At 55.6% G+C, this 27934-nt stretch overlaps 1 protein-coding gene across 7 annotated transcripts; it reads right to left on the bottom strand.

The window, feature by feature from the left end:
- Positions 1-4096: 4096 nt before the first annotated feature.
- LMCD1 (LIM and cysteine rich domains 1) lies at positions 4097-27122 on the bottom strand. 7 transcript variants are annotated; one of them, XM_058844709.1, is made up of 8 exons: positions 19407-19411; positions 18953-19011; positions 18774-18841; positions 18037-18125; positions 16592-16843; positions 10659-10994; positions 6366-6581; positions 4097-5111 (listed from the first exon to the last, which is right to left on the bottom strand). In XM_058844709.1, the coding sequence occupies exons 5-8, from the start codon at positions 16841-16843 to the stop codon at positions 4956-4958; spliced, it is 960 nt and encodes a 319-aa protein (XP_058700692.1). In that variant the 5' UTR covers positions 18037-18125; positions 18774-18841; positions 18953-19011; positions 19407-19411; the 3' UTR covers positions 4097-4955. The 7 variants fall into 7 exon arrangements, with proteins under 7 accessions (XP_058700692.1, XP_058700693.1, XP_058700687.1 ...); XM_058844710.1 differs by lacking the exons at positions 18953-19011; positions 19407-19411 and adding an exon at positions 27044-27073 and having other exon boundaries at positions 4098-5111; positions 18774-18838; XM_058844707.1 differs by lacking the exons at positions 18953-19011; positions 19407-19411 and adding an exon at positions 27044-27095 and having other exon boundaries at positions 4274-5111; positions 16592-16847.
- Between the last annotated feature and the right edge of the window lie 812 nt (positions 27123-27934).

Genomic DNA, 27934 nt, shown 5'->3' with positions numbered 1-27934 from the left:
TCTCCTAGTATTTTGCCTGAGCAGTTTAATTGTTTTTCTCCTCAGCCCTTGGTGGTGGCTGTGCTCTGCTCAGGCGTTCCTTGTGCAGGAATGAAGGTTTTGTTGGAATCCTGAGAGCCCCAGCCCTGCAGCAGGAGGGGAGCCAGGCAGGTTGGGCAGGGCTGGGGCACAGCCAGGGCTCAGCTCAGCAGCACTGCTCATGATTTAACACTGCCCAAATATTGACTCTGCCCAGAGGATGTGGAGGTGTTTCCCTGACGTGTCAGCATCCGGAACAGCGGATCCACTGCCAGACACAGCTCCCCAAAACACCTCCCCAAAACACCTCCCTGAGACACAGCTCCTCCAGACACAGCTCCCTGAAACACCTCCCCAAAACACCTCCCTGAGACACAGCTCCCCAAAACACCTCCCTGAGACACCTCCCTGAAACACAGCTCCCCAAAACACCTCCCTGAGACACCTCCCTGAGACACCTCCCTGAGACACCTCCCTGAGACACCTCCCTGAAACACCTCCCTGAGACACCTCCCTGAGACACCTCCCTGAGACACCTCCCTGAAACACCTCCCTGAGACACCTCCCTGAGACACCTCCCTGAGACACCTCCCTGAGACACCTCCCTGAGACACAGCTCCCTGAAACACCTCCCCAAAACACCTCCCTGAAACACCTCCCTGAGACACCTCCTCTGGCACAGGCCTGGGCAGGGCAGGCAGCAGAGCCCTGGGACAGAGGTGACTTCAGGGGACAGAGGTGACATCAGGGGACAGAGGTGACATCAGGGGACAGCAGTGACTTTAGGGGACAGAAGGGACTTTAGGGGACAGAGGGGACTTTAAGGGACAGAGGTGATTTCAGGGATCAGAGGTGATTTCAGGGATCAGAGGTGACTTTAGGGGTCAGAGGTGACTTTAGGGATCAGAGGTGACTTTAGGGGACAGAGGGGACTTTAGGGGTCAGAGGTGACCTTAGGGATCAGAGGGGACTTTAGGGGACAGAGGTGATTTCAGGGATCAGAGGGGACTTTAGGGGACAGAGGTGACCTTAGGGATCAGAGGGGACTTTAGGGGACAGGCTCCTGCTGCCAGCCCTGGCCCCAGGCTGGCACAGACACAGGGCCTGGCTGGCACCAATCCTTCCCTGGAGCCACAATAAATGTACTCCCTCTTGTTCCTGGTTTGCTCCAGGTGATTTTAGCAGTTTCTGTAACTTTTTTGAAATCAGGCAACGATCTACAAACCCCTCACTGTGGAGAGGGTGATTTTTTGGTGATTTAGCTGAAGAAAGGGAGTTGAGAAGTAAATAAAAGCTCAAATTAGGTTTATATAAACATAACCTCACCTTTTACAGAAGAACACACAGCCATATGGGCTTTCTTTAGCTCTGCCCTAAAGCAGCAGCTGCTGCGGGTCTCAGGAAGTTTCCACCCACACCTCATGAATACTTGCTTTTTCACCTCTAAATTTTTCTCTCTGGGGCTTTTAAGCAAGTTTTATTGTAGTGTTTATACAGCCAACTCGCTCTGCCTTTGGTTTATGTTTTTCTCTCCTGCAGCCACTGAATTTTGAGGTTTATTAGTTACAGGTATCTGAAATCACATTTTTTAAAGAATTGACTGCCTAATAAAGCCCCTTAAAAGTTTCTGTTTAAGGCAATTGTCCTCCACCCCAGGATCAGGTTCTCACTGAGTTATACCCAGGATCAACAACTTTTCTGTGGCTGTTTGTTACCACCAAGGTAAATAACAAGAATCCCATCCACTCCAATAAATCAGGTCTGCATCAGTTCACCGGGGAAGTATCCGAGCAGAGTTATTTTGGAAACAAACTGTAAAGGAGAAGGCTGATTGTTTTCTGGCCTGGAATGATGCAAACCAGAGCCTGAGCACCACCAGTCCAAACCCCCAGCCAGGGCTCTGCTCTCTGCCCCAGGCACTGCAGGGACAGGGAGCCCACTCAGCTCTTCCCCCCTGCATGAGGATTTCCTGCAGGGTCCCAGGGGCTGCAGAGCTGGCTCCAGGCTCCCCACACCCTCTGTGCCCCACAAGGGGTGAGCCTTGCTGAGATGCCAACCAGCTTCCTCTGGTGACCCTGGAGTGACAGCTCTCCAACAGTGACTTACTGTCCCTGTCACCGGGAGCTGAGGCATTGAATTGCAAGTTTAATTGTTTGTTTTGGCCTGAATGTTACAAATACACACAGGAAGCAGCAGTGATGAGGGGCTCTCCCCTCCCTCCCTCCCTCCCTCCCCTCGGGGTGTGCCCCAGCACCGCTCATTGCTGCCTTTCCTGCCCACCTTGGCAGGTGAAGCTCCGAAAGCTCCCTGTGCTCAGGTGCAGAGCACAGAAACCTCCCTGGCCGGGTGGGGATGGCCCTGGTGTGGGGTTTGTGGGGAGGAAGGTGACCCACATGCAGCCACTCTGCCCTGCTTCCATCTCCCCATCACAGACAGACGGGCTCTTTCTCTGCCTGGAATATTTCTTAAAAAAGGGGGGGACCACAAGTGAGACAGCACTGCAAATATTTGCAGATTCAGAGCAGTAAATCCCTGAAAAAGTTCAGCTTGCAAAACTTCAGCTGAAATGTGGCTTCTGCCCAGTCAGTGGTTATTTCTGTCTAGAGAGGCTCTGCTCTTCCCCTACCCCTGCTCCTGGCTGGGTGGGCAGTGGGGGAGCAGGTGAAGGATTTTTGTATCCAAAAATACTTTATTTAAAGCTTTAGGAACATTTAAATGTATTGTCAGTCATATTTAAAACAACGATGCAGAAAGTTTGAGTTTAAATTGGAGCTGGATGCTCACACAGGAGGCACAAACTCCCCATGCTCTGGCCATGGACAGGACATGAAGGGTTTTGTCCTTTGCAGCCCCACAAGTTCAAATCTGTCCTTGCTGGGGGCAGGATCATCTCATGCCTACCCTGAATTTCAGTTCTAATATCAACACTAAAGGCTCCCATATGTTTTGAGCTGTTTGATGCATTAATTTCACGGTTTTGCTCCCGACACTGGAGAGGCACAGGATTTTGTTAAGCTGTTTAATTGCAGTAAATTTCTTTAGCAGACAGTATTTTACGAGCTGCAGAAATACCTGCAAGGCTTGAGCAGGTGCCAGCAGTTCCAAAAGCCTGAAGTGAGTGTGTGCTGGAACAGGGACTTCTGTGAATTATAATTTATGGATCACAAAATCAGAGCTCAGAACACGCTGCAGTGAGCTGCCACTAGCCCCTGTCCACAGTCCCTGTGCAGCTCTCAGAGCCCCTTTAGGCTCTGGAAGGAATCTACAAGGTCTCCTGGAGTCTTGCATTGTCCATAAGGTGAACTTGTCCCCCTCCTGTCAGAGACCACCCCAGGGCAGGGAGGGTGCTGGGGATGAGCCAGCCCTGTCCCTGCCAGGCTGGGGGAGAGGAGAGAGCCCAGTGCTCCCCCAAAAGCCCTCCTCTCCCTGTGCCTCTGCTCTGCCATTTGCCCAAGCTCTCACCACATTCCTCTGCAGCAGGAACCGCTGGATTTTAACCCTGCCCAGGCTGGAAGGGGATCCCATTTTCCCCCAGAGCTCCCCAAGCAGGGGAGGGTTACCCACAAAGACATATTCCACTTCTCTGGCAAATGATGTCAATGCTCAGTATGGAGCAGACTGAGCACAGACACCTGCCAGCCTGGGCTACCTGGTGTTTTCAGGGAGTGCCAGAAGCATCACCTGATGTAGGGAACAAATATGACCCACAGGGACTCAGTGCCAGACCCTGGGATAGCGCCAGACCTGAGAGGCAACGGGAGAGCCCAGGGCAAGGAGCAGGGCAGAGCCCAGGGCAAGGAACAGGGCAGAGCCCAGGGCAAGGAGCAGGGCAGAGCCCAGGACAAGGAACAGGGCAGAGCCCAGGGCAAGGAACAGGGCAGAGCCCAGGACAAGGAACAGGGCAGAGCCCAGGGCAAGGAACAGGGCAGAGCCCAGGACAAGGAGCAGGGCAGAGCCCAGGGCAAGGAGCTGCTGGCTCCCAGGACAAGGAACAGGGCAGAGCCCAGGGCAAGGAGCAGGGCAGAGCCCAGGGCAAGGAGCTGCTGGCTCCCAGGACAAGGAATGGGGCAGAGCCCAGGGCAAGGAACAGGGCAGAGCCCAGGACAAGGAGCTGCTGGCTCCCAGGACAAGGTACAGCTCCTTGGCACTTGGAAGGGTCACTGAAGAATTGCAGGGAAAAAGTGGCATTGCAGCATCTCAGGGACACACACACACACACACACACACACACACACTCTGCCCCCCCAAGACAGCAGAGGCTGTAAAGCTGTTTTCCAGAAAATTCTTTACATTCCAGTTCCAGGGTGGCAGCTCCATGGGCTGAGTCAGTCTCTGACCAGGCAGAGCCGTGCCCTGCCCCTCTCACCAGGGTGAACCCCTTGCCCTGTGTGCCCACTCCTTGCTTTTGCATCGTTGCACAGGACAAAGCCCCAGCCGCGTGTAGCTGCAATTTTCCATCATTTGCTTTCAGCAAATTGATCAAATTCCTCAAGCCCACTGCCTTGGCACAGTGGCAGCAGCCTGTTAGCCTAATTCCAGGAAAGATTTACAAACCACAAACAGCCCTTGTTTTTGACCACAACTGTAGGTTTAGTATGCCAGAAGTTACTGTTGAGATGGGTTATTTCCAAAAGACTATTGCAGGATCTCGGTCATAAGAAGGTTGGACAGACTTGATAGAAGCCAGTGTAGCCCAGCCCCTCCTTTCCAGTTCCTCCTGGCCAGGTACACCGTGCTCCTCCCACCCGTGGGCACAAGGGCTCCCTGGCAGATCCCAGAGGACCCCGGGGAAATTCTTCCCTCAGGCTGTGCTGGATGCAAGGGGACACGGAGCTGCTTGCAAGTGAATAGTCAGACTCTTAAATTATTAACCTTCCCCTTCTCCTGTGTTTCCAAATGCCCCCAGTCCTGGTGGGAGCCCGGGGAGCCCGAGGGGCTCAGACCCTGCTCTGGCTGCAGGTGGTGCACAGGAGGCTGGAGTTGGCCAGGGTGAAGGGTTTGCCCGTCAGCAGCGTCTCACACTCCAGGCAGGCAAAGTGCTTCTTGTGCCAGGCCAGCCCTTCCACCCGCTGGTAGTCCTCCGAGAAGATGATCTGCAGGACAGACACACAGACAGACAGCTGCTTATTTCCACCACCCCTCCAAGCTGGAGCGTGGCAGGAGCGGGGAGAACCGGCCCCACACCTCCCAGCAAGCCCATCAGCTGTGGGGTCAGGAATGGGTACATTAAATAATCACGGGATGCTTTGGCTTGGAAGGGATCTGTGAAGGTCACCTTGTCCCAACCCCCAGCCCTGGGCAGGGACACCTTCCACTAGCCCAGGTTGCTCAGAAGCCCCAACTGAGCCTGGCACTGGCAGGAGCAGAGGGGCACGGGGTGGTTCCCACCTGGCACTAGTGGGATCAGAGGTCTCCAGCTGGTCCTGCCCTGGCACAGGGGCTCTGGTCATTCCCAGCCCTGGCACAGGGGGTCACAGGGACTCTGGTCACTCCCTGCCCTGGCACAGGGGCTCTGGTCACTCCCTGCCCTGGCACAGGGGGTCACAGGGACTCTGGTCACTCCCTGCCCTGGCACAGGGGATCACAGGGGCTCTGGTCACTCCCAGCCCTGGCACAGGGACTCTGGTCACTCCCAGCCCTGGCACAGGGGATCACAGGGGCTCTGGTCACTCCGTGCCCTGGCACAGGGACTCTGGTCACTCCCAGCCCTGGCACAGGGGGTCACAGGGACTCTGGTCACTCCGTGCCCTGGCACAGGGACTCTGGTCACTCCGTGCCCTGGCACAGGGGGTCACAGGGGCTCTGGTCACTCCCTGCCCTGGCACAGGGGGTCACAGGGGCTCTGGTCACTCCGTGCCCTGGCACAGGGGATCACAGGGGCTCTGGTCACTCCGTGCCCTGGCACAGGGACTCTGGTCACTCTGTGCCCTGGCACAGGGGTTCACAGGGGCTCTGGTCACTCCCAGCCCTGGCACAGGGGGTCACAGGGGCTCTGGTCACCCCGTGCCCTGGCACAGGGGGTCACAGGGACTCTGGTCACTCTGTGCCCTGGCACAGGGGGTCACAGGGGCTCTGGTCACTCCCTGCCCTGGCTCAGGGGCTCTGGTCACTCCCAGCCCTGGCACAGGGGATCACAGGGACTCTGGTCACTCCATGCCCTGGCACAGGGGCTCTGGTCACTCCGTGCCCTGGCACAGGGGGTCACAGGGACTCTGGTCACTCCATGCCCTGGCACAGGGGGTCACAGGGACTCTGGTCACTCCGTGCCCTGGCACAGGGACTCTGGTCACTCCCTGCCCTGGCACAGGCAGGGTTTCACAGGGGTCACAGTCTCAGCAGGTCCCTACCTCGTCGCAGCCGGCGCAGCGGGGCCGGAGGCTCTCGCAGTAGTGGCGCCCGCACCAGGTGGCCCCGCTCTTCCAGAAGTAGATGAGGTCCACGAGGGGCTCGGCGCAGCGGCAGCACACGAAACACGCCGGGTGCCACTGCCGGGAGTAACCGGCACGGTCGGCGTACACCACCGGACAGTCCCCGGCCACCGGCTGCTGGCACGTCTCACAGCGCTGGGAGAGAGGACAGCGGTCACTGGGCTGGGCACAGAGCTGGGCACAGAGAGCTGGGCACAGAGCTGGGTACAGAGCTGGGTACAGAGCTGGGCATGGAGAGCTGGGCACAGAGCTGGGCACAGAGAGCTGGGCACAGAGCTGGGCACAGAGCTGGGTACAGAGCTGGGCACAGAGCTGGGTACAGAGCTGGGTACAGAGCTGGGTACAGAGAGCTGGGCACAGAGCTGGGCATGGAGAGCTGGGTACAGAGCTGGGTACAGAGAGCTGGGCACAGAGCTGGGCATGGAGAGCTGGGTACAGAGCTGGGCACAGAGCTGGGTACAGAGCTGGGCACAGAGCTGGGTACAGAGCTGGGTACAGAGCTGGGTACAGAGAGCTGGGCACAGAGCTGGGTACAGAGCTGGGCACAGAGCTGGGTACAGAGCTGGGCACAGAGCTGGGTACAGAGCTGGGTACAGAGCTGGGTACAGAGAGCTGGGCACAGAGCTGGGCACAGAGCTGGGCACAGAGAGCTGGGTACAGAGCTGGGTACAGAGCTGGGCATGGAGAGCTGGGCACACAGAGCTGGGTACAGAGCTGGGTACAGAGAGCTGGGTACAGAGCTGGGTACAGAGCTGGGCACAGAGAGCTGGGCACAGAGCTGGGTACAGAGCTGGGCACAGAGCTGGGTACAGAGAGTTGGGCACAGAAGGTTGGGCACACAGTGGTCAGTGAGCTGGGCACAGACAGCTGGGCACAGAGGGTTGGGCACACAGTGCTCAGTGAGCTGGGCACAGAGAGTTGGGCACAGAGCTGGGTACAGAGCTGGGTACAGAGCTGGGCACAGAGCTGGGCACAGAGAGCTGGGCACAGAGAGTTGGGCACAGAGTGGTCCAGTAATAGAACATAGAATGGTTTGGGTTGGAAGGCACCTTACAGATCACCCAGTTCTGACCCCTGCCATGGGCACAGACACCTTCCACCTGCCCGAGCTGCTCAGGAGGAGACAAAGCCAAGATTTCTCAGTGTCAAAGTGAACTGACAGCCCCTGAGCTGCAGGAGGCCATGGGGATGGGGCAGGGACAGAAAAGGGACAATTCCCAGCACTGCCAGCCCTTGCCCTGGCTCACACAGGGGTGCTGGGACACTGCACTGAGTTTTCCTTCCCCTCTTCCCTCCTGTTCCACAGCAGAGGCCACGGGACATCTGCACCCCCAGGTTTCCTCTGCTCTCCCACTGATCTTTCCAGCACCCCAGGGGTTTCACCATCGCCTGGTCCCTCCCTCGGCCGGGATTTCAGCGGCTGAAATGATCTGAAATGATCTTAAATGTAAAGTCAGCCCATGACATTGCCCCATTTCCACCAGGCTGGTGGGCACTGCCTGTTTTCCCAGGAGATCCAGGCTGGAGAGAAGAGGCAGTGCCAGGGACAGAATGTTTCCTGGCTGGGCTGCTCCGTGCAGCTGGAAGGGGAGATGAGTGCTGACACTGCTCCTTCCACCACGGAGGGCTGCAGACACATTTGAGAGCACTGCCACAAATTGCTGCTCTGGCTGAGGGAGCAGGGCTCGGAGCAGCTGGCACAGCCCATGGGGTGGGATGGACAGAGGGCACCGAGGCTCCTCCCTTGGCCCCCAGTGCCTCCACATTTGGGGCACCCCAGAGACAAACCCTGCAGCCCCCAAAGCCACAGAGCCAGCAGCCCAGCCCTGCTTATCTTGCAGGATCTGAGGCAAGAACAAACACAGCAGTTTCCAACCCTGAGATCAAGTTTCTTGCCAACAAGAACTGTTCAAAAAACAACTTATTTTGCTGTTTCTTTCTGTGGAAATTATTCACGGGGAAAAACTATTCACAGGGCTTTTCCCAAGCATTGTGTAACCTCCATATCCTGCTATTTGCACACTACAGAGAAGAGATTCTTAAAATTTGGGGTGGGATTTCAGCTTGGTGCTCCTTTTACATCTCCATCGTGCAGGCAGAGGAGTAAAGACTTTATCAGCTGAATTACCAGAGGTGTTGGCCAAAAAAGTGTCCTGTTCTCTTTAGCTTTCCCATCCTGCTCATCCCCAGCTCCTGTTCTGCAGTGCCAGGGAAGGAGCTCCCAGACACCACCAGCACTCTGAGCACTCCCTGAGGCATTGCTGCCTCAAGCTTTTGGGAACAATTTGATCAATTGCCTCAGGATTTGATTTGATTCCAGGACAGTGACTTGTAACACCAGAGGAGCTCCCAGTTTTGGAGGGGTCAGGAGAACACTGGTCTCGTGGGACAGACTTGCAGAGGGATGTGGAGGAAGATGAGGTGGTGAAGGTCTGTGCTCAGCAGGCCAGCAGCCCCACTCCTTCCCCATGCCCTGGGCTGTCCCAGTGGATCTGCCACTGCTGTGAAAGCTGCTCCATTTTTCAGCTGGTGCCTTGAGAGAAATGATGCTTCAAACTAAGGAGAATAGCATCACAGTTATGTATTTATTTATCTGAAAGGACAAACTTGCAGTTTAAGTAAACCCTCATTGCTAGGATGACTTATTGATATGTTTAGAGGAAACCTTCCTTTTTTGGTGATTTTTTATCTTAAAATGCAGTGTTTTGTTGCAATAGTGCAAATCTTTACTGTGTCACTGGATTCAAAGTCAGAAGCACATTTACAGACCATGGCAGAGGGGAGACATTACCCAATAAGGACTGAAAATGAAAACTGCTCTTTACATGTACAACCTCAGTGCAGGAATGGCAGGAAAGAATTTCCTCTTAAAAACACTTGGACACCATTTGCTTTTTCAGCTTTAAATCCTCTGCTGCAAGTCACCCTCACGAGGACCAGGACAAGGTATTTCCACTCACCATATTTCATGACAAGCATCTGTTCAGCAGCCACTCCAGACAGTGCTGGGGGAATATAAATCTAAAAGGCTGTTGAGGAATCTCAGCCATTTCTCTGTGGAAATGTATTTGGATGCCCAGGGACCCAGGGCAGCTGTTTACATTTCCCCAGAGTGATTACAGCCCTGGGAACACCATCTCCATGCTCACAGCTCTGTGTTAACTGGACAGAGCCTCCACCTCCTGCCATTTGTGGTCTTGCTGGGTAAGAAGCCCACCTGGAAATTCTGACTTTCATCACAGAATGGGAAAGGTTGGAAAAGACCTCCAAGATCATCAAGTTCAGCTTTCAACTGAAGACCACCACACACACCACCCGTGTCATCCAGGGACACGTCATGCCCAACCCTTCAGAGCTGCCAAGAAGCCAGAGCTCAAACAAGAACAGCAAGAATTCCCTGTCCCTGGTGGCTCAGCAAGGCCTTTGCTGCAGAGAAAGGGAGAGGAAGCAGAGGAGAATGCTCCTCATCAGCCCTGCCAGATGGACCCTTGTGCTCAGCAGGGCTGCCTGGGGCAGAGGGTCCCTGCAGGCTCTCACAGCGCTGCTCCCAAGCATTGCAATGTGACCAAGCACCTGCAGCAGCCACGGAGAATCCCCTGCGAGCAGGATGGGGATGAGGCACAGATCACCCTGCCTGCTGGGAGTTTTGGCTCTTTGAGTTGAGACTGAATCTACTTCCAGTGGCTCCCTGAGCCTGGAGCAGTCCCAATGTTGCCATGCCATGCCATGCCATCCCATCCAATGCCATGCCATGCCATGCCATCCCATCCCATCCAATGCCATCCCATGCCATGCCATCCCATCCAATGCCATCCCATGCCATGCCATGCCATCCCATCCAATGCCATGCCATGCCATGCCATGCCATCCCATCCAATGCCATCCCATGCCATCCAATGCCATGCCATGCCATCCCATCCAATGCCATCCCATCCCATCCCATCCAATGCCATGCCATGCCATGCCATCCCATCCCATCCAATGCCATGCCATGCCATGCCATGCCATCCCATCCAATGCCATCCCATGCCATCCCATCCAATGCCATGCCATGCCATGCCATGCCATCCCATCCAATGCCATCCCATGCCATCCCATCCAATGCCATGCCATGCCATGCCATGCCATGCCATGCCATCCCATCCCATCCCATCCCATCCCATCCCATCCCATCGATCCCATCCCATCCCACCCCATCCACCCCTCACTCACGTAGTGTCCAGCCCTGGGCTCGCTCTCCAGGGCCCCGTTGGGTGACTCGGGGGCTCTGCCAGGGTCGATGCTCTTGTCCTGGGGCTTCTCCTCCTCCTTGCCGCCGCCGCCCTGGCCTGGCAGCGCCACCTCCCCGACTCCCAGCGCCTCAGCCTTGTACTTGCTGACGAACTCCTCCATCAGCTGCTGCTCTCCCTCGGCGAGGCCGCGGCACTGGGCCGGGTCCTGGTCGTGCAGCGGGAGCTGCCGTGCCAGCCGCCGCCGCCGGTGCAGGGCGCCGTCCGTGCCCGCCACGGGCTGCAGCTCCTTGGGGACCAGCTCCATGTACTGCATGGCCTGCCAGGGACACACTGTCACACACCTCCCCTTGTGTCCCCGAGCAGCAGCAGCAGCAAACCCCTGCCCTCCCTTCTGCCTCTGCAGTGGCTGAGCCCCCCGTGCTGAACTGCCTTGGGTGCCAGCGCTGGCCAGGCTGCTGTAAATCCTTTCATCCTCAGTTTTATGGTGCTTTACATTATTTCTGTTGGTTTGTTTTTTAATAAACAAACCCCACTCTGCCCAGGAAAGTGAAGTGGCACAGGCAGACAAAATCCCAGCACACCCTCCCTCACTGGCACTACCATCACAATTTCTGTGCAATTTGGTAACACAGCTGCTAAACAGACTAAAACCCCATAAACATCCAGACCCATGAGCAGCTCCCCGCTGCCTGTGCTGGGGCAGGGAGAGCTGCAGGGAGTGAGTCAAAGGCCACACTGAGCAGCCCAGAGCCCCACGGGGCTGGTGCACAGCACTTCACAGTGAAGGATCACCCCTTATCAATTAATGAAATCATCTCAGGACAGGAAAAATCGAGGTAGCAGTTAGGTCTGTGACACTGACAGCCACCAATTCCACCTGGCTGCTGATTTCACAGCAGAGGGAAGGTGTTTGGTCACAGATGCCCTGTGACACAGAAAGGAAATGCCCAAAATGAAGCCTTTGACTTAACTGGCCCCTACCTCGACAGCAGAGTAAACCCCTCAGTCCCAGGCTGGGTCAGTGCTTGTGGGCATGGGGGCTGCACAGTTAACTTCTCCTGGCCAGGAATAAGGGAAGGGAGGTTCCCACTCCAGCATTTTCCTATTGTAGTGTGAAGAGTGGCAGGGCAGCCAGTTGGCTCCCTGCCATTCCCTGTTAGACCAGCATCCAGCTGCATTAGATTTGCTTCTTACTGGACCAGCACTTAAAAACCCCATCTGAAAAAACTTAGCAAAGGGATTTAACCATTTGTGGCACATTGGCTGGTCCAGGCTGGCCTTTTCAACACAGAAATGCTTGCACAGCACTGAACTCTTCAGCATGTCAGCAAAAACTTCCAAGTCACTTTTACCTTGGCTACTCTGAGCCAGAGAGCAGCGCTGCCGGCCGGAATTCCTGACAGGAAATTTGGAATAGCAGTAGATAATGATTTAATGGAAGCAGGGCTTCTTCCCAAGCCTTGGGGTGCAGGTTAAATTCACTGCACACTGGGACATCAGGCATCAACACCCTGTACATTGTGCCCTGTGCAAAGGTGAGGCTGATGTCCATTTTCCTGGGAAGGTTGGTGGTGCTTGGGAACAGCTACGAGAGAGCTGTGGGATGCTGGGGCACTGATCTGGTGCACAAATGGCTTTCACAGGTGTGAGGAATCCGAAGAGGAACGTCAGGAGAAAGGCAAGGATTCCCTGACTGCTGCTCCCAGGCTCGCACAGGCACTGCCCCAGAAATGGCCAGGAAAGGGAACTGATGCTGTGGGAGCAGAGCAGCAGGACAGCACGAGCTCCAGCAGGGCAGCAGCGTGGGGAAATCCTTGATGCACTGATGTGCCAAGACTAATGCACACTTCCACCAGAGCAAGGGGCAGCATGGGCACCTGGAGCCTCCTGGTCCACCCCAGCATCCCCATTCCCAGTGCAGTGTTTGTGCTGAGAGCAAGGAAAGCAAAGCCTCAAGGATTTTTTAAAGGCTTCCTTAAAGCCTGCTCAAAGCCAGGTTTCAGTATCTGCCCAGACATGTAGTGGGATTTCACCCGCTGACCAAGGGAATGCTGAAAGTTATAATTGTAGATGTCATAAAAATTGTGTCCAGAGAAAAGATTAGGGGTGAAAAAAAATCCAACCTGACACCAAAAACTGCCATGAAGAATAAGAAAAAGTTGCTGCATCTGCTGCTATCACTTATTGTTTATGGCCAATGCCTCACTCTGTTGCCTGAGTGCAGGTAATTTGGAAGAAGAGCATTTTAGTTTTCACTGTTCACTACTGGATCTTTGGGCTATTTTATGACCTGCTCTTTTCACCCTCCCCAAGGACCCCAGTATCTGCTTCATGACTTCTGCAGGCACAGCTTAACGAGAACATGCTCTGAACTTCCTCCTATTATCGACCATCCACTTCAGCAAAACAAGGTTAAAAGCCATCCCAAGTTCCCAGCCTTCCTTCAGGAGGAAGCCACTGGAGCGAGGCAGTTGAGCACTAACAGCTTCTTGGCCCAAATCCCTTTGAAAGCATCCTGAGAGAGGCTGACATCCAACACTGACACCAACACTGACACCAACACTGACACCAACACTGACACCAACACTGACACCAACACTGACACCAACACTGACACCAACACTGACATCCACCACTGACATCCACCACTGACACCAACACTGACACCAACACTGACACCACCACTGACACCAACACTGACACCAACACTGACATCCAACACTGACACCAACACTGACACCAACACTGACACCAACACTGACATCCACCACTGACACCAACACTGACATCCACCACTGACACCAACACTGACATCCACCACTGACATCCAACACTGACACCAACACTGACACCAACACTGACACCACCACTGACACCAACACTGACACCAACACTGACACCACCACTGACACCACCACTGACACCAACACTGACACCAACACTGACACCAACACTGACACCAACACTGACACCAACACTGACATCCACCACTGACACCAACACTGACACCAACACTGACACCAACACTGACACCAACACTGACACCAACACTGACACCAACACTGACATCAACACTGACACCAACACTGACACCAACACTGACACCAACACTGACACCAACACTGACATCCAACACTGACACCAACACTGACATCCACCACTGACACCAACACTGACACCAACACTGACATCCAGCACTGACACCAACACTGACACCAACACTGACATCCACCACTGACATCCACCACTGACATCCACCACTGACACCAACACTGACATCCAACACTGACATCCAACACTGACATCCACCACTGACACCAACACTGACACCAACACTGACACCAACACTGACATCCACCACTGACACCAACACTGACATCCACCACTGACACCAACACTGACACCAACACTGACACCAACACTGACACCAACACTGACATCCAACACTGACACCAACACTGACATCCAACACTGACACCAACACTGACACCAACACTGACATCCAACACTGACACCAACACTGACATCCACCACTGACACCAACACTGACACCAACACTGACACCAACACTGACACCAACACTGACACCAACACTGACATCCACCTCTGACATCCACCACTGACATCCACCACTGACACCAACACTGACACCAACACTGACACCAACACTGACACCAACACTGACACCAACACTGACACCAACACTGACACCAACACTGACACCAACACTGACATCCACCACTGACATCAACACTGACACCAACACTGACACCAACACTGACACCAACACTGACACCAACACTGACACCAACACTGACACCACCACTGACACCACCACTGACACCAACACTGACACCAACACTGACATCCACCACTGACACCAACACTGACACCAACACTGACACCAACACTGACACCAACACTGACATCCACCACTGACACCAACACTGACATCCAACACTGACATCAACACTGACATCCACCACTGACACCAACACTGACACCAACACTGACACCAACACTGACATCCACCACTGACACCAACACTGACACCAACACTGACATCCAACACTGACATCCACCTCTTACATCCAACACTGACATCCAACACTGACATCAACACTGACACCAACACTGACACCAACACTGACACCAACACTGACATCCAACACTGACATCCACCACTGACACCAACACTGACACCAACACTGACACCAACACTGACACCAACACTGACACCAACACTGACACCACCACTGACATCCACCACTGACACCAACACTGACACCAACACTTCTCCTCAAAGCCTGTCAGGCTGATCTGCCAGCCAGAACTTATCAAGGTTGTCTCCAAAGCTGTTGTTTACCTGAACCAAGACATATTCCAGCCTGCCCAGGTGCTATAAAGAGATCAAAATCTTTCATAAAGTGTTTGAACCTCCCGTGTCGGGGGGAAGGGAAGGGAAGGGAAGGGAAGGGAAGGGAAGGGAAGGGAAGGGAAGGGAAGGGAAGGGAAGGGAAGGGAAGGGAAGGGAAGGGAAGGGAAGGGAAGGGAAGGGAAGGGAAGGGAAGGGAAGGGAAGGGAAGGGAAGGGAAGGGAAGGGAAGGGAAGGGAAGGACCCTGAGGAAGCATTCCCAGCACACAGCTCATGCCCCACCCAGCCTGTTCAAGGCCCTCAGGGCACAACTGGCTTTTAATCCAAATTAACTGCTCTGGCTCTGGGGACTCTGACTGCACTTTCACATCTGTATCCCAAATTATCCTTTAAAAAGGTCTGGTTGCATTTTCAGCAGCTTTCAGCTGTTTGTATCAACAGCCTGCAGCTCTTTGTTTCATCTGAGGAACAGAAGCTCTTCACTGCCTGCTCCTGACAGTGGAATATGGAATGGTTTTATACCACAGCACAGCAAAAAGCCAGCTAAATGCATTCCAGCAAGAAATGCTCTGCTGGCTCTCACTTCCACATGCCAAAAACCACTTCCACCCCTTCCCACACAGCTGGTCCAGATGGAAACCAGGCACAGGAGGGAGGTGGAGCTGGGCTGGGGGCTTGGTTCTGGATCCTGCTCTCAGAACAGGACCACACTCCCTATCTCACCTTTTTACCCTGAGCTCTCTTTAGAACAAATTTTTTCTTTGGACCAGATTATACCTAAACCGTAAGGAAAAAATTCCCAGCTGCAGAGCTTGGTATGAGAGTGGTTCTGGCAGCAGCAGCACTGGGCAGGGCAGGCAGGAGCTGCAGGAGGAGCTCCTGGGCACAGAGCTCAGCTCTTGGCCTGGCACAAGGAGCCTCCACTCCTGCTCCTGGGGCAGGAGCTCCTGGAGGCTGCTGGAACAGGCAGGGGCTGCAGTTCTCCATCCAAGGGAGGGTGAGGGAGCCTGGCAGTGGGGCCTCTGAGCCCACTCTCCAGGGAAGGGCTCCTCCAGCAGCACAGGGATGCTCCTGAGAGCAGGAGAAGAGCCTGAGGCACACCCAGGCAGCTGCTGAGCAGCCCCATGTGCTCACCAGGAACCAAACCCCTCTCCTCTGCCCAGACACCCCTGAGGCCTGGAGGAGTGGTTCTCACATCCAGCCTGGGGCTCTGGAGCAGCCGTGGGCTGCAGGCATGGCATCTCTCCTCAGCCATGCTTTTGGTGCAGATGAGCTTTACCAGAAGAGCTTTCTAGTTGTAAAATCCATTAAGACTTCTCCCAGAAATGTAAACAAAGCTATAAAACCCCAAGGCATTGCACCCCTGTCTCCCACCTGCTCTGCTTATTTACAGTTTTCCAAAACACGGAGTGCTCTGTACGTCTCTGCTCTCTGAGGCAAACCCTGGTTTACCATTTCTGTTTCTCCCCAATAACTCTCCTCCAGAGCAGAGTTCTGTTCCCCAGGGAGCGAGCCCAGCCCCCCGTGGATCCCCTTACCAGTTTCTGGGTGAGCCCTGGGGGAGCCCACTCGTAGGTGATGGTGTCGAAGGTGGGGTCCTTGCCCGAGATGTTGGGGTTGGTGACGATCATGCGGTTCCTCTTGTAGATGCGGCCGCCGTCGCCGCCCTTGAGCCGCGCCGTGAGCGAGGAGTACTTGGAGGCGGAGAGCAGGCGGCCGATCTTGCGGTCATCGTCCAGCTCCGAGCTCAGGCCGTGCTCCTCCTGGCTGCACTTGCACGACTTGCACATCTTCCTGAGCCCAAGAGAGAGCCCCAGCCCTGAGCTGCGCTGGGCTCACTCCTGGGGCCTCTCCCAAGGGTCAAACACAGCTCATGGCACGGACAAAAGGCTCAGGATGGGATGGTTTGGGTTGGGAGGGATCTTAAATCCCACCCAGTGCCACCCACACCTCCCACTGTCCCAGGGACACCTCCCACTGTCCCAGGTGCTCCAGCCCCAATGTCCAGCCTGGTCTTGGGCACTGCCAGGGATCCAGGGACAGCCCCAGCTGCTCTGGGCACCTGTGCCAAGACCTGCCCACCCTCCCAGGAACAATTCCTGCCCAAAATCCCATCCAGCCCTGCCCTCTGGTGCTGGGAGCCATTCCCTGGGTCCTGGCACTACAAAATCTGCTGCCTCCCAGCCATGGGGAGCTGCTGCTGCTTCCCCTGAACTCTGGAAACCCCTTCAAGCATCACTAGAGTGGAGATTAGTCTCCTCACCAGATTCCAGCAGACCAGCACCAGCCTCACCTATTATGAATCTTCAAATGCCATTAAAAAAGCGGCTGCTGGAAGGAACTGATGCTTAATTGACTGTAATTTGAACTATAATAGATATAAATCACACAGACAAGTGTCTAAGGACACTCCTGTGGCCTTCACTGCCATCAAACACTAATAGCAAGAGGGGAAAAGTAACTCTGACACAACCCCGAGGATTTCAGCAGGATCTTGGAGCAAGAATGAGTCCAACCAGCCTTTAATGGAGTCAATTAAAAAAATGGTTGTGCTTCCACCAAATGAGTGCTTTAAAGTTTGGATTCCACACAGGTGAGGTATCACAAGTGGGAGCTGAAGGCATCTGAGGCAGTCCAGCTGCAGCAGCACAGCTGGACCACAGCCTCCCTGCACACCTCCAGGGGAGCTCCCCGGGGGCACAGAGGAGCCCAGTGTTTGTGAGACACTAATTCTCTTTTAATTAGTGATAGCTGAATGTCTGCATTCCATTTTAAAGCCCCTTTGTTGTCCTGCTGGGGCAGGGAGCAGCCCCTGCCCTGAGCTGGGCACTGTCCTGCTCTGCTCCCACCAGCTGCTGACATCAGGGGCCATTTACCCAGATTTGTGTTTTTAACAGGAGAAACTGGAAATAAAGTATGAAATAAGGAGCTGTTCTGTCACTGAGCACATTTGAGGCAGGATGCAGGACAGGACCAGGGTTACCTCCAGGAGTGTGGCTCGAAGCCCGTGCACAGCCCTCTGCAGCGCAAGCAAGGAACGCCTCTTGCCACCTGGGGCTGGCTCCCCGACATCTGGAAAAGAGCAGGACACCGAGCTGGAAAGGCTTTATCCTCACAGGCCACCTGGGACAGCACTCAGAGTGTATATTGTCCTTCAGACAGGGATTTCTTCAGCCATTCCTTCTGCCCCATGAAGCCTGAAACCTCCCAAACACCACTGGAGCGTGTCCATGCAACCCTGCTGCAAGTTTATTTAAGGATGCTTGGGATGAAGGATTTCCCTTCAGAGCGAGGGAAGAGAGGGGCTGGCACATCAGGGAACATGCCCACACACTGGAGAGCCACCTTCCCCTCATCCACAGAGAGCTCAGCTCTCGTTTAAAGGCAGTTTTGATGCAGTTTATGGAGCTCATACACTGCACATGGATCTGTGCAGGTCAGGAGGTCAGGCAGGAGCTGCACTGCCATAACCTGGTGCTAAACTTGCCTTCCTGCACCTTGGCCCTCCCTGGTCTTTCTCCATTCTTTTGGGAATGTGGCATGTTTCCAGGCCTCTGGAACTGGGCTTTTGGGGTGGTTTCCATAGTGAACAGTGGGGAAATGCTCTGGGGAGGAGAGGTGGCGGTGCAGTGACATGGGGGCTGTGGTTGTGCTGCACTTCTTGCTGCTCACTGAAAACAGATGAAAATCACCCGTCCGTGGGTGTTCACTGCTGCTCACCAGGACTAGATAGAAACTCCTTGTGAGATTTCTGTTTTGGCTTTCTGTGCCTCACAGCATTCTTGCTGCTAGAAGAGAGAAAGCAAGTCAGGGCAGAGGAAATTCTTGGGTAGTGAAATGCTGGGAAGTGGAGGCTGCTCTCCCCACAAAAACATTGCTGAGCAGCGTCAGGAACACACCAGTAATGCCATGGTTTGCTGTTACAGCGGCCAAAGGCAGGGCATCCTTCACTGAGCAGCTGGAAAACAGAGAGCCTGCAATGACAAGGGACAGGGAAAGAACCCAAACACGGCTCCAGCTTGGTTTAGACCTTGAGGAATCCTCTGGAAGGGATCACTGAGCTTCCCTGGCAGGGCTGGTGAGATGGAGCAGCTCAGGCTCCAGCTCCACAGCCTGCCCTGTTTGCTGCTCAGCTGAGACCCCACAAGGGTCCTTGTTCTGTCACCTTCTGGCCAGCAAGATCCCAGCAGATCCCAGCACAGATCCCAGCACAGATCCCAGCACAGATCCCATCAGATCCCATCAGATCCCAGCACAGCACGGGCAGCACCCCGCTCTCTCTGAGCACTCTGCTGGGTGTCCCTGGGCAGAAGCAGGGGAAGTGTCCCAGAGCAGTTTTCCCTCCCGAGTCACCCGTGGCTCTCCAGCCCCAGGAGGGCTTTGGGGACACGGTGCCACAGCCACAGACCCAGAAGGGTCTGGCAAAGGGGACCCTCCTGCTCCCACAGAGGCTTCTGGATCCCAAAAGCATTTATTGCACAACACCCTATTTGGGGACTGAAAACGGTGCTGGAGACACGTAACTACCTCAAGTATGTTTTCTCCTCCTTTTTAGGGAGGGAAGAGGAAAAGCTGGTTTCCAAAAAGTTACTCCAAGTTCCCAGCAGCCCTCCAGAGCCCAGGTCCTCGTTTCACCTCTCCCCACAGCCAGTGCTGCCCGGTGGCCACCACGGGCTCCATCCAAACCCTGCAGCACCAGACACCCTACCCTGAAGCACAGCTCCAGGGAGTGAGTGAGGGACCTCCAGAACCCTGGGGTTCCTGCAGCTGCCATGAGTTTTGAAGATTTACAACAAACTCTGAAAGAGCTGTGAACAAAGGAACAGGGAAAAGCCACACAATATTCACAGGGGTGGGATCAGTGCTCAGCACAACTGCTGAGGGACAGGGACAGACAGCAGATCATTTGCTGTCATTACTTGACTATAACAGAGCTAAGCTTGAATAATAACAGTGGGCTGGCTCAAACTTCCTTAAGGATTTGGGGCTGGCTCAAACTTCCTTAAGGATTTGGGGCTGGCTCAAACTTCCTTAAGGATTTGGGGCTGGCTCAAACTTCCTTAAGGATTTGGGGCTGGCTCAAACTTCCTTAAGGATTTGGGGCTGGCTCAAACTTCCTTAAGGATTTGGGGTTAGCTCAAACTTCCTTGTGGATTGCCAGTAACTGGAGAGTGCAGGGTTCTCATCCAACAGAAGAGTGCCAGCGAGGGAATGCTGCTCCCTCCAGTTCACATGTTGGGCACTTGGTTAATTCCTCCTTAGCTGCTAATGGCCAGCAAACAATGCTTTGGGTTGCAAGGGACCTTAAAGTTCCTCTGAAGGTGAGGTCCAGCCTCAGGTGTGCTCAGGAAGCAGCTCCCAGTCCTGGCACAGAGCAGCCCAAAGTGGCCCCTGAAGCTCCTGCAGGAGGGCTCAGCTGGGCTGGGACACCTGGGGCTGCTCTGCATTTCAGGAGAGGCTCCTTGACAGCAACTGCAAGGGGAATAAATCTGAGCAAGGCAAACAACTGCCCTCAGAGGTGCATTAACCAATAAACACACTCACCACTGCAGTGCTGAAAACAGCAAAGCCATGGTTTATTCTCTTCTCATTTTCACAGAAAATATCCATTGTAATCATGACCTGCAAGAAATTTGTTTCCCTGCCAGATTCCAAGCAAGTGTTATCCCAGTTACCAAATTCCCTTACAAAGGCTGTCCTTCATCTCAAATTCTCTCTACTGGATTTCTTTAAGGCGTCAGTGAATGGGTTGATATCCTCTGGATACTGGAAGCACTTATTGTACTAAACTTTGTGGAGTAGGAAGTTTGCTGCCCTTTATTTTAGCAACATAAAGACCAGGCAAAGGCACTGATACTGGAGGGAACTGTTTCAGTGGAGCTGCCAGATCCCAACCTACAGGATGACAGAGCTCCAACAACCAGGGCCTCTGCAAATACCTCCCTCTTCCAAGAGCACATAGCTGGCAGCATTCCTTTCTTCACTAACAATGTGTGAATTAATGATAAGAGAAGGGCAAATGCTGAAAAATCAGATTTTTTCACAAGCCAGACAGTGCTTCAGATAATTATAGGCTCAAACCAAGATGTGAAGAAGTGTCTGGAATGGGAAGAACTGCCCCCAGACTGAATTAAACAGATGTGCAGGGCTGCAGAGCACTCAGGTGGGGGGCTCAGGGTGATGTCCCATTCTGTGCCCTGATCCCATGGCAGGAGCTGAGGGACAGTGCCACCCCAGATCCTGGCAAGACACAGGCAACCATCACTGGATGCTCTGGAGAGAATTTGCTTTCCTGTGCTCATCAGATGTACCTAAGCAACAGAGTCAGTGTTGGGAGTAGGTGGGATGATAGAAATGTGAGGAATCAGGCTGGTACCAGCATTAGGAAACTCCAGCTCTCCAAAAATTGCAAATAGCTGCCTGGAAATATTCCCCTTTCTCTGAGCCCCATCTCTAAACGGAACAGTAGCTCCAAGATGGGACATCTGAGTACTGCCTTTCCTGGATGGCTGAAATACAGTATTTCCTTCTTTAAAAAAGAGGAGAAAAACCCCAGCCTAAACAAATACTCCAGACACAGCCTCTCTGCAGGACCAGAGGGATTTTGTAATTTGTAAATTGCATTTTATTTGACTCAGCTTAGCTCTGAGTCCAAGCCCCAGAATAAGGTCTTTAACCCCTGTGCTGCTTTATGATTCCATGGCTATATGGAATTGCCCAGAGCAGGTTTCTCTGTTAAGAGCCACATCTGCTTCCCAGTGACAGCTGTGACCTCCCCCGGGCTCCAGCACAGGGACACTGCTCTGTGAGCAGGGATTCCACCCCACGAGGACAAACCAGCTTCCAGGGCCGTCACAGCCACCTCCCCGGGCCACCAGCCACGTGTGACGTGTCCCCAGCACTGGGACCAAGCTCCTGATCCTCCAGGGTGGCTCTGCAGAGACGCTGCCAGCTCCATAATGAAAGCCAGCTTCTGCTGGAGGCAGCTACAGCCAGACATGATGAGCATGAGCTCTGCAAGGGACAGACAACTCCCAGGGGTGGAACTGCTCACAGGTTCCTGGTCCAGGCCCACAGAGCCGAGATGAAGCTGTTTTTTTACAGCTCTGACAGCGTTTACACCACGGAGCAGCAGCACCTTCGGGCACAGCCTCCACGGCCCCTGGCTCAGCATCCTCACCACCACCCACCCAAACCGCTGACAGAGCTCTGGGACACGGCAGAGGCGGCTCAGATGTGTCCCACAGAAAATCCCCCTGTTCTTTGGGAGCTGAGCATCCTTCCCACGGAGCCAGGCACCTGCCAGGCTGCAGGAACTGCTCGGGGCTCAGCCCAGGCACCCTGCACACCCCGACCAAGGCACTCAGCTTACGAGCACATGAGCCACAAAGCTGAGATTCCAGCTGGGATGGATAAGTTTATAAAAGCTCCAAGGGATTGGACCTCACCTGCAGAGAGCTCTTCACACATCCAGGTACTTTGCTGATGAAGAGGGAGCTCCTGCCTCTACCTGGGGCACCAAGACCCCCAGACCATACCCTGGAGCCCACTTGTCCCTGCAACAGCAGCACTTCCCTGCTGTGCTGCAGGTGCTTTGGATGTCTGCAAGTGCCATGCTGAAGAAGCGAAGAAAGAACAAGTTAAAGAACCAAAATCTATATTAACTGAGTAAACTTTCCCTTGGCTTTGATGGGTGCTTTCAGCTCTGTGGGTTGTTTTGTTCCCAGAAGGGACAGAGTTTAGTGAGAACAGTACACAAGCCCCAGAGCCTGCCTGGCCAGCTGGGCCCGCTCCAGCCTCGCGCCGTGCCAGCCATCGCCTTCTCCCTGCTTTGAGCTTTAACTCTCCACTCAGAATTTAATCTAAACAAGCCCTGTGCCAAACAGAACGCTGTCCCACTCATGCTGCTTTAATTTCCTCAGAAAGAATCTCAGAATACGCTAGCCAAGACATCAACAATAATTAAACCCAACAGTGATTGAAAATCAAATTTTCGGGGCCTCGCAACAAGCTCTAATGAGTTCCAGACTTGCCTTCCCTGACTTGCCCAGACTGGCTGTGTGACACTGCCAAGCTAAATTAAAATTTGACAGTATTCCACACCATGCCCAGAAAAAGTGCCCGTCTTAGGATTCAGGAAATGAAACAGCCGCCTACTGCAGAGACACCCATTTCTGTTTGGACGTAGATTATTCAGACACTGATACAGGGCCTGCATTATTCTTTTTCCTTGTTTTCATGATGTCATTTCACATCCCTTTTGAAGTACAAATTAGCTGAGATGTCTCTTTCCATCCTGCAGTGTTCAGGTGAGAGGAGACAGGCAGCAGAACTGCGGGAGCTGGGGCAGCCTCTGGCCACACAGGGCCACTGAGGCCAGGAGGGTCCCCCAGCAGAGCCACACCTCCCACCGCAGCCTGCCTGCCACACTCAAGTGACACTAAAGGTGACATCCTGTCCTCTCTGCCCATCCACCAACGGCAGCTGAGCGTCCAGCCGCACATTTTGGGAGGTTTCTGATGGTTTCTGCATTCACACAGCTTTTTGGGGTGCACTCACACAGCAGTGTGAGCCCTCCCTGCTGCATCCCCTGTAGATGCTCGAGAAGCTGCTGGGAGATGGCTCTGGTGCAGAAACAGCTCTGCCAGGGCTCATCCCACAGCAGGGATCTGCTCAGCCCTCCTTGCTGTCCCAACGCAGCCCTGCTCCTGCACTGCCCCCCGAGGGACCCCCAGCCTGGGGCTGCTGGCAGGAGCTCGGCCCTGCTCAGACCCCCCTTCTGCAGACAGGGCAGGAACTGAGGCTGAGCACAGCCCAGCAGCCTGAAAAAGGCTCAGGTTTCACTCCTGTGGCATCCATCCCCACTGAGCGCCTGGCAAGAGCTTCCCGGGGCCCCAGCTGGCACCCAAAGGTGCCCTCCCCACGGCAGCCGGGACCCCGAGGATGTGCCTGAGGTACCAGCAGCGTGCTGGGGGAGCACACATTGCTCTGGGTTCCTCCAGCAGGTCCCACCAAACACCAACCTCCTCCTGCCGGGACAGGGCCACCCCAGGGTGCCACCCCGGCGGTGCCAGCCCTTGTCCCGTGGTGGGACAGCCAGCAGGGTCATCAGGGAGGGAGGGAGGGAGGTGGGAGGGAAGGAAGAACCCTGAACCCCCAAAGCGTGCTGTGTTTCAGGGAGAGCAGGGCAGGAGGATGCTGAGGAGCAGAGCACAGCCCAGTCACACACACCGTGTCAGCCACATGGGCTCCTGCTGCAAACACCAAGCTCTGCCTGTCCCGCAAGGAACAGCCAGTCCTCAGCTCAAACCCAACGGGACACGAGGTGCGACACCTCCACACAGCCCGGCTGGGCAGGAAACTTCACGGGGAGGGAAGCAAGCCCACAGGGCAGGGGCTGAGGTGGCCCAGGGTGGTCGCAGGGCACACACCGGGCACTGCCCAGACAGACGGGATCACACCGGGGTGACACGGGGTGCTGAGCTCATCCCGGAGCACGAGAGGAGCAGAGGAGGGAGCAGCTGCTGCCACCGCACTCGGTGCTATCCGGCAATCAGAATCCCTTCCCCGCAGCCCAGAGCCGGCAGCGCCCGGCGGCTCTCGGGACCCTGCGGGAACAGCCGCGAATTCCTGCAGCGAACATCTCCAGAGGACACTGTCCTGCAGGGGACACGGGAACCCCTCAGTGCCCCCGGAGCGCGGCCCGGCACAGCTCTGCCTACAGCAGTTAACTCATCATCACCAGTGAATCCACACATCTCCAGTTAACTCATCATCACCAGTGAATCCACACATCTCCAGTTAATCCACACATCTCCAGTTAACTCATCATCACCAGTGAATCCACACATCTCCAGTTAACTCATCATCACCAGTGAATCCACACATCGCCAGTGAATCCACACATCACATTCTGCTCTGTCCGTGGAGCGCTTGCGGCACTAACTAATCCCGGGAGCAGACACGGAACCGGGCACGGAACCGGGCAGAGAACCGGGCACGGAACGGGGCAGGGAACCGGGCAGAGAACCGGGCACGGAACCGGGCAGAGAACCGGGCAGGGAACCGAGCAAGGAACCGGGCACGGAACGGAGCACGGAATCGGGCAGGGAACGGGGCACGGAACGGAGCACGGAACGGGGCAGGGAACGGAGCACGGAACCGGGCACTGAACCGGGCACGGAACGGAGCACGGAACGGGGCAGGGAACGGGGCACGGAACCGGGCACGGAACGGGGCAGGGAACGGAGCACGGAATCGGGCACGGAACCGGGCAGAGAACCGGGCAGGGAACGGGGCACGGAACCGGGCAGGGAACGGGGCAGGGAACGGGGCAGGGAACCGGGCAGAGAACCGGGCACTGAACCGGGCAGCAGGGAAGAACTGCAGGGTGGGCTCTGTCCCCCCGGCCCCTCGCGGAGGGTTTGCGGTGCCCGGCCGCCGCTACCGGGCGGGCTGCGAGGGCAGGAAAGAGGGAGATGAGGGATACTGGGGAAAAATAACCCGGGCGTCGCTCAGCCGTGCTCTGCCCGGGGTGCACCCGCCCTCCCGGGCACCTCCGGACACGGACACCGCTCCCGGTGTATCCCGGACACCTCCGGACACCGCTCCCGGTGTATCCTGGACACCTCCGGACCTGGACACCGCTCCCGGTGTATCCCGGACACCTCCGGACCTGGACACCGCTCCCGGTGTATCCCGGACACCTCCGGACCTGGACACCGCTCCCGGTGTATCCCGGACACCTCCGGACCTGGACACCGCTCCCGGTGTATCCCGGACACCTCCGGACACGGACACCGCTCCCGGTGTATCCCGGACACCTCCGGACCTGGACACCGCTCCCGGTGTATCCCGGACACCTCCGGACCTGGACACCGCTCCCGGTGTATCCCGGACACCTCTGGACCTGGACACCGCTCCCGGTGTATCCCGGACACCTCCGGACACGGACACCGCTCCCGGTGTATCCTGGACACGGACACCGCTCCCGGTGTATCCCGGGCTGTCCCGGGACAGGAATCGGGATCGCTCCCGATGTTCCCCGGGCTGTCCTGGGTCGGGGATCATTCCCAGGACACGGATCATTCCCGGGACACAGATCAATTCCCGGGACACACACGGATCATTCCCGGGACACACACGGATCATTCCCGGGACAGGGATCATTCCCGGGACACACACAGATCATTCCCGGGAGAGGAACCATTCCCGGGTCAGGAACCATTCCCGGGTCAGGGACCATTCCCGGGTCAGGAACCATTCCCGGGTCAGGAACCATTCCCGGGACAGGAACCATTCCCGGGACACACACAGATCATTCCCGGGTCAGGGACCATTCCCGGTACAGGGATCATTCCCGGGACACACACAGATCATTCCCGGTACAGGGACCATTCCCGGGTCAGGGACCATTCCCGGGACAGGAACCATTCCCGGGTCAGGGACCATTCCCGGGACACACACACACAGATCATTCCCGGGACAGGAACCATTCCCGGTACAGGAACCATTCCCGGGACACACACAGATCATTCCCGGGACAGGAACCATTCCCGGTACAGGGATCATTCCCGGGACACACACAGATCATTCCCGGGACAGGAACCATTCCCGGGTCAGGAACCATTCCCGGTACAGGGACCATTCCCGGGTCAGGAACCATTCCCGGTACAGGAACCATTCCCGGGACAGGAACCATTCCCGGGACACACACAGATCATTCCCGGGACAGGAACCATTCCCGGGACAGGAACCATTCCCGGGTCAGGAACCATTCCCGGTACAGGAACCATTCCCGGGACAGGAACCATTCCCGGGACACAGATCATTCCCGGTACAGGGATCATTCCCGGGACACACACAGATCATTCCCGGTACAGGGATCATTCCCGGGACACAGATCATTCCCGGTACAGGAACCATTCCCGGGACAGGAACCATTCCCGGTACAGGAACCATTCCCGGGACAGGAACCATTCCTCACTCACCTCCTCCCGCTCCGCTGCTCCCGCGCCGCCGCCGCCGCTCGCGGTGCCCGAGCGCTCCTTTCATTGGAGCTCGCTCGGGCCGCGCGCCGCGCTCAGCCAATCACAAACCGGCACGGAACTGCCCTGGCCAATGGCGTGCGGGGGCGCGTGCCGCGGAGGGGACGGGGACATGGAAAAGCGGGAACGGGAATGGGAATGGGAATGGGAACGGGAACGGGACAGGGAATAGGAATGGGAACGGGACAGGGAATGGGAATGGGAACGGGACAGGAAACGGGAATGGGAATGGGAACGGGACAGGGAATGGGAATGGGAACGGGAATGGGAACGGGACAGGGAATAGGAATGGGAACGGGACAGGGAATGGGAATGGGAACGGGAACGGGACAGGAAACGGGAATGGGAACGGGACAGGGAACGGGAACGGGACAGGGAAAAGCGGGACAGGGAATTGGAATGGGAATGGGAACGGGAACGGGAATGGGAACGGGACAGGGAATGGGAACGGGACAGGGAAAAGCGGGCACAGGGAATTGGAATGGGAATGGGAACGGGAACGGGACAGGGAATGGGAACGGGACAGGGAATGGGAACGGGACAGGGAATGGGAACGGGACAGGGAAAAGCGGGACAGGGAATTGGAATGGGAACGGGAACGGGAACGGGACAGGGAATGGGAATGGGAACGGGAACGGGACAGGGAATGCGACAGGGAATGGGAACGGAAATGAGAATGGGAACGGGACAGGGCAAAGCGGGACAGGGAATGGGAATGTGAACGGGAACGGGAATGGGAATGGGAACGGGAACGGGACAGGGACAGGGATGGGGGAAATGGCCTCAGAGGGGGCACGGGGAGATGGGACTGCGGAGGAATTGTTCCCTGGGAGG

Source organism: Poecile atricapillus, chromosome 9 (genome assembly GCF_030490865.1).
Source record: "Poecile atricapillus isolate bPoeAtr1 chromosome 9, bPoeAtr1.hap1, whole genome shotgun sequence".
NCBI lineage: Eukaryota > Metazoa > Chordata > Aves > Passeriformes > Paridae > Poecile > Poecile atricapillus.
This window is presented reverse-complemented; position numbering and strand designations above follow the sequence as displayed.